Source organism: Malania oleifera, chromosome 8, assembly GCF_029873635.1.
Source record: "Malania oleifera isolate guangnan ecotype guangnan chromosome 8, ASM2987363v1, whole genome shotgun sequence".
Classification (NCBI taxonomy): Eukaryota; Viridiplantae; Streptophyta; class Magnoliopsida; order Santalales; family Ximeniaceae; genus Malania; species Malania oleifera.
This window is the reverse complement of record NC_080424.1, coordinates 34,183,629-34,194,882: the sequence shown is the minus strand read 5'-3', so window position 1 is coordinate 34,194,882 and position 11,254 is coordinate 34,183,629. Positions and strand designations below refer to the sequence as shown.

At 35.7% G+C, this 11,254-nt stretch overlaps 1 protein-coding gene across 1 annotated transcript; it reads left to right on the top strand.

The window, feature by feature from the left end:
* The first annotated feature begins 428 nt into the window (after window positions 1–428).
* Window positions 429–3,309, top strand: LOC131161391 (patellin-3-like). The gene is made up of 4 exons (XM_058117131.1): window positions 429–2,052; window positions 2,167–2,291; window positions 2,376–2,517; window positions 2,650–3,309. The coding sequence occupies exons 1-4, from the start codon at window positions 748–750 to the stop codon at window positions 2,902–2,904; spliced, it is 1,827 nt and encodes a 608-aa protein (XP_057973114.1). The 5' UTR covers window positions 429–747; the 3' UTR covers window positions 2,905–3,309.
* The last annotated feature ends 7,945 nt before the right edge of the window (window positions 3,310–11,254 follow it).

Genomic DNA, 11,254 nt, shown 5'->3' with positions numbered 1-11,254 from the left:
AGTGAGATGGGAGAGGCGGAGGGAATAAATTTTTTAAGTTTTGATTTTGACGGGGAGAGAGAGAGGGGGGGATTCATAATTAGAAGGGGAGTGAAATTTGGGAGTTATGATTTTTCTTAGATTGAGATGGAGAGAGAAATTTAAAATTAGAATGAGACGGGGGAGTAAATTTTGGGAGTTATGATTTTTCTAAGATTGAGATAGAGAGAGAAAGTCAAAATTTTGATTGGAATTTGGTGAGTAGATGTGAATTAAAATTTTAAAACGTCTCATCTGTAATACCCACAAAAATAAAATTAGAGTGAGGAGAAAAGAAAACAAATGTTTTGGATGGATGAAGAAGTGGTGATAATCCGGCCTCGTGCACCATGGCATGTAATTCGTGCTCATCTGCATGATTACATTAGCATCAGGAAAATGAGAAATTAGGAGAGAGTAGCGGTTGGAGACGAGAGGCGTGGTGGGCCCCACGAGATGAGTGGCGCAGTAGCTGGCATTACGGCCCTGACAGTCTGGGTCTTCCCACCCCCACCCCCTTATTAGTATCAAACCCACGCCCACCATTTTCCAAACCCTCTCCCTTCTCCCTCTCCTTAAAGCCCTACCCTTTTCCTTCCATTTCTCCAAGGCTCCAACTTCCAACTCTCTCTCTCTCTCTCTCTCTCTCTTTCTCTCTCTCACAGCTTTGTTCCTTTAGCTCTGCTCGATTTGAGTTTTCTGATAAACTCAAAGCCACCGAAACCATCTATGGCGGAGGAAACCCAAAAGAGTTCTGCCCCCGAAGCATCACCACCTGCGGAGGAGGTGGTGGTGGTGGAGAAACCCACCGCTGAGAAAGAGCCGCCGCCGCCGGTACCGGAGCCCGAGGCACCCGAAAAGCAGACTTCGGCGTCTGTTGAAGAAGCCGTTGAGGCTGAGAAGTCCAAAGCCCCTGCTGAAGACAAGATCGCTCAGTCTGTGTCCTTCAAGGAGGAGACTAACGTCGTGGCTGATCTCCCAGACCACCAGAAGAAGGCCTTGGGTGAGCTGAAACAGCTTATTCAGGAAGCCCTAAACAAGCACGAGTTCACGGAGCCACCGCCGGCCAAAGAAGAGGAGAAAGCGGAAGAAGTGAAGCCGGAGGCAGTGGCGGCGGCTATCACGGAGCAGCCGAAGGAGGAGGAGAAACCTCCTTCTACCGAGGAAGTAGCCAAAGCTGAAGAGAAGGCGGAAGCTTCTACTGAGACCGTCGCGGAAGAGCCTCCCAAGGCTGAAACAGAGGTGCCTCCCAAGGCTGAAACAGAGGTTGCGCCGGCGCCGGCGGCAGCGGCTGTGGAGACTAAGGAAGAACAGAAGGTTCCGCCGCCGCCGGAGAAGGCGGAGCCTGCGGCTGTGGTGGTTGCCGCGACTGTGGAGACCGTCACTGCCACAGTCGTCGATGACGACGGTGCTAAGACGGTGGAAGCGATTGAGGAGACCATCGTGGCGGTCTCCGCTCCCGCGGCGGAGCCCGAGGCGGCTCCAGCGGAGAAGAAAGAAGGGGAAGCGCCGGTGCCGCCTGCGCCGGAAGAAGTATTCATCTGGGGAATACCCTTGCTGGGAGACGATAGGAGCGACGTGATCCTCTTGAAGTTCCTGAGAGCCAGGGATTTCAAGGTGAAGGAGGCCTTCGCGATGATCAAGAACGCCGTCCGGTGGCGGAAGGAGTTCGGGATCGAGGGTCTGCTGGAGGAAGACCTCGGGAATGATCTGGACAAGGTGGTGTTCATGAGCGGATTCGACAAAGAAGGCCACCCTGTTTGCTACAACGTCTATGGTGAGTTCCAGAGCAAGGAACTGTATCAGAACACCTTCTCCGACGAAGAGAAGCGCACCAAGTTCCTGCGATGGCGGATTCAGTTCTTGGAGAACAGCATCAGGAAGCTTGATTTTAGCCCCAGTGGGATCTGTACCATCGTTCAGGTCAACGATCTAAGGAACTCGCCCGGACCTGGAAAGAGGGAGCTCAGACAAGCCACCAACCAGGCCCTGCATATTTTGCAAGATAACTATCCTGAGTTCGTTGCCAAACAGGTATGATCCATCCTTCCATCGATATCCATCATCCATGTCATAATTTTTATTTTCTTGTTCGACTGATTTCAGCTTGAACTAAATTTAGTTGATGTTTGTTTTGGGGTTGCAAAGGTTTTCATCAATGTTCCATGGTGGTATCTGGTCTTTAATAGAATGATCAGTCCTTTCCTGACTCAGAGGACCAAGAGCAAGTTTGTGTTTGCAGGCCCGTCCAAATCTGCTGATGCCCTTCTCAGGTCTCTCTCTCTCTCTTGGATTCATCGTTTTTTCTCCACGCCTTTATCTGAACATCTGGGTTATTTTTTGGACGGTAATTTCAGGTACATAGCGCCGGAGCAACTTCCAGTTCAGTACGGTGGCCTGAGCAGGGAAGGTGAGCAGGAGTTCTCCCCTGCTGACCCTGCTACAGAGATCACCATAAAGCCAGCATCCAAACACACCGTTGAATTTGTAGTTTCTGAGGTGGGTATCGTCCCTTTTTGGATTAAAAGAAAAATCCAGTTGAATCATGTTATTAAATTTCATACGCTGATTGAATCGTGTTTGGATTGAAATTTGAAATTGGGAATTGGGAATTGTTGAATCGAATTGCAGACCGGGCTTCTGGTGTGGGAGGTCCGAGTGTTGGGCTGGGATGTGAGCTATGGAGCAGAGTTTGTGCCCAGCGCCGAGGACGGGTACACAGTGATCGTGCATAAGACTAGGAAGATAACGCTGGCAGACGAGCCCGTGATCGGCGACAGCTTCAAAATTGGAGAACCGGGTAAGGTGGTGCTCACCATTGACAACCAAAGCTCCAAGAAGAAGAAGCTCGTGTACAGGTCCAAGACCAAACCTTCGTCGGATTGAACTCGAATATCAATCGATGCTTTCGTGGGGATTCAAATTTAATTTATCTGAAGACATTGAATTCAGAATAAGGTGGAATGAAGCCTTCTTTTGTTTCTATAAAGGGTTTTTTCAAGTGTTTTTTTCTTTTGGGGGATTTAATTTTAATTATATTATTTAATATATTGGGTATTTAATTTTATATTTCCTTTTCATTTATAGTGTTGGGGATTTTTGGATTTTGAATGTTTGTTCAGTGGGTGTATGGATGAACAGAGAGGGAGAGAGACTGAGTGAGCAGATGGATGGAACGGTGTGCGAGCTATGTCAATGTGCATAAAAGAAACTGTTGTCAATATCTCTGCTTGTATAATTTGTGTAAAAATTTACTGTCATTGAATCTATCTTCTTCTTATTATGGTACCATCTATTTTTTGTTGAATTACTACTTGTATTTCATTGATGAACTTGTCTCACATTAAAAAATTAGAGTGGATGATGGGTGCTTACATACATGGTTGGGTCTAAGATCTAATAGGTTCAAGTTTTTATTTTTGGGTCAAATTGGTGTTCATTTTTGTGTATCAAGTCTATTCATGAGTTTTTCCGATCATAACAGTATTAGAGCATACGGTTCGAAATTCTAGGTGAGCTGCGTCGTAGAAAAAATTGAGACGTCAAGTTAAACAATCGAGAGTTATCAGAGTCACAAGTCATTTTTATCACTTAAGTTGATATTTGCTTTAGATTTTGAATTCAACCAATTTTCATGTTGAAGTTATTTTCAATGTTTTCCTTTTTCATGAGTCATTAATATTTGTGTTTTATTAATTAAACTTGAAATTGGGAAATTAAGGCCTACTCTCATGATTCAACAATATAGTATTTGACTCCAAGTTAGTTGGATTTAATTTGGTATTATTATGAGTAATTTTTTGGGTGGTTTGTAATGCATAAATAATTAAATATATTGATAACTCGTGGTGGTTTGAAATGAGTATTAGGGGAAATTTTTTTTTTTTTTGCAAGTTTAGTAAAAAGGTATGAACTTTGGATTTTTTAAAAACTTGACCTGTTTCTTTTGAGGTTCGTCGAATATTTCTTGAAATTTTAAGATTTTTTTTTTTAAAAAATTGATTGATTTTATATGATATTTGATTTTTGAGATACTTATACCTATTTTTGTTGAATATTATGAGAGATTTGGTCTCATCAGATACACTCAAGCAAGGTCTGAAATTTTTAAAATTTAAAGAATGGTTTCGTATTTATTTAAAAAAAAAATATTATTTTGGTATGTGATAGATGAGATTTGAAGAGGTCATTGAATATTTCATAATTTTTTTGAAAACCCATTAGCACAATAATATATTTTAAAAATATCCTACGATGAAAGAAGGCAATCTACACTTCGAAACAAAATTTTAATATAAAAAGAACAGAAAAGATAGCCTTTAACCAATATATTTTGGATTGAACAAATTAAAGAAGCTCCCCAGTTGCAATTTATAATTTAATAATAATATTTTCAAAGTATTGAGTAAATAAGTTAGTACAAAAATTATTGAGAAAAAAAGAATACGCACCTCTCCTAAAATTTCAAAAATTTATAAATTTCGTTTGAAATTTAATAAAAAGATAAAGATCCCATTTCATCTATTTATGCTTTTGTTAAATATGAAATGTATACTCAAATCTAAGAAAAAATATATAAAATTTTTAAAAACACAGGACAGATTCTTGGACAGGTTCGTATCTTCTCGCCAAACATCGACGAATGTCTATTGTAATTTTTAAAAAAAATATTAAAATAGTTTTTGTTTTGTAAAATCCCAAAAAGAATTTCCTTTGTATAATAATTTAACCATTGATTTGAACTTTAAGGGTAAAGTTAAAATAAGTTGTTGAAAGTGATTTTAAATTGAAGGGGGCAAAGTTAAAATTTATCCAAAATTAGTGCATGACAAATGATTTTGAATTTATAATGATTAAACTAAAATGAAATGCTATTTGGCCAGCTAATGAAAAGCAAGAAATGTGACAGTATAAAGGGTGTGGCTGGCTCACCTTCATTGTTTTAAAATCCTCATTACCTTTATTTCACTTTGGCAATCACAGATATGCCATATCTGGGATCTATTATTATATGCAGTATTTATTTAACCATCAATGACAATAATAATTACATAATTCAAAAGCCTGTCGCTCAAATCATACGAAACGGGCTAGAAATTAAAATTAAGGGAAGCGGCGTTTGTCAATCGGCCAAACAGCACCGAACACGAGTCCCTCTTTTTTTTTTTTCTTCTGAAAAAAGGTTATGCTTGTCAAATGTCAAGTGGGTTGGTTTATTTTAAATTTGCTGTGGAGGCATGGTGAACTGTTATCATGAAAAATATACCCACCTAATAATTTCTCCTCGAGGTGAGAATCTTTTTGGTTTAATGGTTTCCCACACAACTCGCAGGCCCTTTTACGCCTACCCTCTTGAGATCCATACTTTAGTTTGAACAATTGCAGGCTACTCTCTCTCTTCTCTCTCTCTCTCTCCAATCATCTATCCGACAAGAGGGGCTGCATGGCGCAAAGCATGTCTTCACCGAAGCTTTGACGACTGATTTGGCATTTGAACCTTCATTACCCCAGCCAACCATCTATGATGGGTTGGTGCATCATTATGTGCATGTTTGCTTTCTGCGTTTGTTTTTATTAATTGGTTCTTTTTTCAACTTTAGAATGAAAGACCAAAAATTCCTATGAAAAATGAGCCATCCCTTATGCATAGCAAGTTCAGGACTCATGGGGCTAAAGGATGCTCTCTCTTTTTTTTTTAGGTAACGTCGTGGGTGTCCACGTCCGTTTTACGGTCTGTGACTAATCTCATGCCCCATGGAGTGGCCCCACAATACCATGAGGAGGGTAAATCAGGAGTTCAGGGGAAGAATCGAACCCGAGAGATGCATTGCTTACCTTGTGAGAGGCACTCTCAGCACCTAACCTTACCACCTGAACCACGCCCTAAGGGCAAAGGATGCTCTCTCTTGCTATTATGTGATGTGAATTTGTAATGTCATGGAGGTCATGATAGTAGCATTTTCTGTTGGAAAAGTGTCTACCAACTTCAAAGGTTAATAGAAACTAACCGTAGATGTTACTATTCCCAAATACAACATCTTCATGCCCAATAAAATCTATATTGGTTTAAATTTTGCTCTATTTAATTTGAGAATTTGCATCCTTTGAGGCATATTTAAGTGGTTAAAATTTGTAATTTTATTGTTATTATTATTATTATTATTATTATTTTTTTTAATTTTTATTTTGAAAGTCTTAGATTCAAACGAGGAGAGACAACAAAATATAAAGCAAATAGGAAATGTGCTACCCATCATTATGTAGCTCTGGTTAAGTGTAAGCCTCCAATATACCTAAGAAAGGACTTCATGCCAACCTAGTACTTCATCATTATAAGTATAAATATGAGAAAGTTACCCCAAAATAGAAGGAACTCCAATGGACCCAAGAATGCACGAAACTCCAAAATATTGTATTGACTTACGCACTGGCACATCATAATCAAAATACTCTCTAATAAATTTTCTAAGAGCTTTCATTAACGGCCAACAAATTAGCTCATTAAACTATCTAAACTATCGAAATAATCTAGTAGTGACAAAACTATATAGTACAATATTAGGCTTCACCATGCGGTTTAGCATTCGAGATCATGACTTAGAACCAAGTGACAAGCTATACATAAAAATGTTAATAAATGTATTTGGAAAAGAAAAATTTGAGCCATATATAAAAATCAGCCTCAACTTAACAGCAACTGCAAAGTTTCAGCTTAACAGCAGCAGCAACAAAATTATATCTGGTGCTGCAGCAGTTCAACAGCAAACTAATTTTGTTTTTAGTTAGTTAATTAGTTTTTCTTTATTTCTTCACCAGATTTAGATTTGTTTGTTAAGCTAAATGTATATATATACATTCTTTTGTATTGTTAGAAAATCAATTGAATGAAATCAGTTTTTCTTCATCAAGATTCATTTTCTTATATGGTATCAGAGCATCTTGTTCTCCATTGTTCTCTTCCTCGAATTTTTTTTTTCTTCAGTTACTATGTTCTGCAAGCTTCTTCAATGGTGGAAACAACAGTTAATACTTCTAACACAGATGCTTCATCTTCTTTGCAAGATTCATATAATATTGGTGATCCTCTGTTCTTGCATCCTAGCGAAAATCCTAGAGCAATTCTTACTTCTCAACCATTGATTGTGGGAGAAAATTATCCTGCTTGGGCAAGATCAATAAGGAAATCTTTAATTGCCAAAAACAAGTTAGGATTTATTGATGGATCTTTAACCATTTCTTCACCATTGGTGAATTCTCCAAATGGTATTCAAGCATGGATTCGTGCTGATAATATGGTAGGTACATGGATCATTAATTCTGTTTCACCAAAGCTTCAAGGTAGTATTATCTATAAAGATACTGCTCTAGAAATCTGGACTGATCTTCGAAACACTTTCAGTCAAGGAAATGGCGCTAAGATCTTCAATATTCAGAAGCAAATTGTTGAGATTCATTAGGGAGAGCTGTCACTCATTGAATATTTCACTTAGCTCAAGATTTTGTGGGATCAATTGCAGAATTTGAATCCATTTCCTCAGTGTACTTGTGGTCAGTGTGTGTGTGGGATTAATCAAAACTTACAGAATCTTCAAGCTAAGGAGTCCACTATGAAATTTCTCATGGGAGTGAATGATATTTTCTCTCAAGTAAGAACTCAAATTTTATTAATGGATCCTTTGCCTTCTGTTAATAAGGCACTTTCTTTGTTTATTCAAGAAGAAATGCAGAGGTCTGTGCATGATGTTGTTAGAGTTGAATCTACTGCTCTGGCAACCAAGAATTCCGGAATCAATTTTAAAGGCAAAGAAAGGCCCTTATGCACTCACTATGGAAAGTTAGGTCATATCATCGAAAAATGCTATTAGCTCCATGGTTTTCCACTAGGTTTCAAGTTCAAGAACAATAAATATGCCACTGCTCATCAAGTTTCATCTAATATTGATTTCATTCAAAGGAATAATTCTGTTGGATTTATTGATTCTGCTTCATCACAATCTATTTCTCAAGCTCCAGCTTTCACTCATGATCAATATCAACAACTTTTGACACTAATTGGTTCTTGTTCTACTTCACAATTGCCTAAAAATCCAGAAATCCATATTGCTAACGCTGTGACTGGTCCATCAAATGTTATTGCAGGTAATTGCAAGCATTCTGTTCTTTCTGCTAAAGCCGTTGACAGAAAAGCATATGATCTTCATACATGGGTTATTGATACTGGTGCAAGTGATCATATAGTGTGTTCCATTCAGTTATTAACTTCTTATACTAAAGTCTCACATACTACTGTAGACACCCCATTTTTACCCAGGCCCAATATATGTATTACTATTATTATTATTATTATTGTTATTTTATTATTATTATTATTTTACTTTATTTATTCTTATTATTATTATTATTATTAATTTTCACTAATCTTATTATTATTATTATTATTATTATTATTATTTTCTTTATTATTATTATTTTTCATTAGTATTATTAATATTACTTTTATTTTTATTTTTTATGTCTATTTTATTATTATTATTTATTATTTTCATTATTATTTTTATTATTTTTATTATCATTATTATTAGTATTTTTATTACTATTATTACTATTATCTTATATATTATTATTATTATTATTATTATTTTTCATTATTATTATTATTATTACTTTTATTTTTATTTCTATTTATATTGTTTATTATTATTATTATTTATTATCTTCATTATTATTGACATTATTTTTAATATTAGGAATTTTACTATTATTATCATTATTTATTTATTTATCTTTGTTATTACTATTATTATTATTATTTTATTATTATCATTATTTTTCCCTTATTATTATTATTATTATTATTATTATTATTATTATTATTATTACCATATTAATAATTATTTTCATATATATTATTTCCAAAAGAAAAATATACCATAAACTAAAAAGGAAAGGGGAGATTTAGGGTTTCTAATTTTTGCTCATAAAAAACCTATTCTTCTCTTCAAACAGTGGGCGCGCTGCACACAGCCGGCAACCGGAGGCACACAAAAAAAAAAAAAAACTCATCTTCTTCTTCTCATAGCCTCACTCGCGGCCACAGGGGCGCACAACCGGGAACCAAAAGCAAAGAAAAAAGAAATTTTTTTCGGCTTCTTCTCTTCTGCTTCTGATTCTTCTCCTGCTTCCGGCCTTTCTTCTATTTTTTTCTCTACTCTCAGCCACACTAGCAGCCACCATCAAGCCTCCTTGCTGCCACACCATCCTCCACCAACAGCCACCAGCAACTCCCTCGGCCCCCTCTCATCCTCTCCCCATCATATCCCACTCTTCACACCACGGGCCTGAGATCCCTGCAGCAGCAGCCCCCTGTTGTTTCTCTACGCCCCAGCTCCAGCCGCGAACGGTGGTCTCGGCCTCCAGGAACTCCGGCCACCTTCTGCACCAGCAGCCGACAACCACACCTCCGGCCACTAGCCTCCTCTCCGTCAGCCCACGGTAAGCTTGCTGTGAGTTTCTCTGATCTCCACCACAACAGCAGCACCACCGTCTGCAACCAGCCACCCTCACCAGACAGCAGTATACCCGGAAGGCCTCATCTCCAGCCACCTTGCCGTCCTTCAGATTCCGGCCGTGCACCTCTGCTCCAGAACCAGTCTCTCCGGCCAAGAACCCACAGTGAGTCTCCCTGCCCTCTGCATGCTGACCATATACACACACACACTCGTGAATATATATATATATATGGATTCGGTTTTGCAATTTATGACATAAAGTTTAAGTCTTTTAGTTTTTTTTTTCTTATTTTTTTTATTGTTTATTTTATTTTATTTTATTTTATTTTTACATGCTGTGTAGACTTTTATTTATTTAAGTTTTCTTATTATGTGTTTATGTTGTTTTATTTGTTAAAACTATACTTGTTAGATAATTAATATAGTAATATTGTTTTAATTTTTATATGGTAAATACTATTCGATTTTATTCTTCTTATGGCAGGATTTTTGTTCACATTTAAAAATTTAATTATTCTTGTTTATGCATGGAAAATACTAATTAACCTTATTCTTCTTATTGCAGGATTTTTGTTCATATTTAAATTCTATTAATAATGGTATCTATTGTTATTGTTGTATACTTTAATATCGTTGCCATGTTAATATTGTCATGCTTGTTTTATTGTGTATTTATTTTGCATAGTTATGTTGTTGCGATGCATGTTTATTTTATTGTATATTTATTTTGCATATTTATCATATTATTGTATTGTGTGCTTATCTTGTTGCATATTTATTTTTCATATTATTATGATTGCATATTTATTTTATTATATATATATATACATATATTTTTTTCATATATTGTGATTATTGTTATTACCTTATATATTTATATTTATGTTACTATTGATTGCATATCTTAATTGTATATTTAATTCGCATATGTATTATTGTCATTGCCTTTATTTTATTGGCATATTTATATTGTCATTTAATTGTATAGTTTGTGTTATAATGATTGCCTCATGCATTTATTTGGATATTTACATTACTATTGACTGCACATTTGATTGTATATTAGCTTGTATTTTATTGTGTTTCAATTTTAGATTTTTGCTATGTTTCCTAATTATCACATGCTTCCATTTTGTACATGTACACGTTTGCATAATAGATTTGTAATTTGAATTATTTCCATAATTTTGTTTCCATATTGTATACTATTTATGGGGTTTAATTATTTTTACATTTGTATTGTCATATTTATATATAATATTCGATGTGCGTGCTATTATTATTATTATTATTATTATTATTTTATTTATTCTTATTATTATTATTATTATTATTATTATAGTATTTTTAGTATATATGGTATATATTATGGTATTATTGCTATGCTTATACTTAGTATTACTTATTAGGGTATTTTTAGTATTTTAATATATATGGTATTACTCATTATGGTATCTTTAGTATATAGGTATATATAACTTATTAGGGTATTTTTAGTATTTTAATATATACGGTGTTACTTATTATAGTGTATATTTATTATTATGTACTGTGGTACTTATTTTTATACTTTAGTATTATTATACATATATATATATTAAACATTTTCGATTTTCAAAATCCCTATGATTTTATTGCAAGGGTATGAGCCTTCGGGCATCACGTACCCTAAGCTCTGAGGGAATATATGTATATTTATTTATTTATTTATTTATTTATTTTCTCCA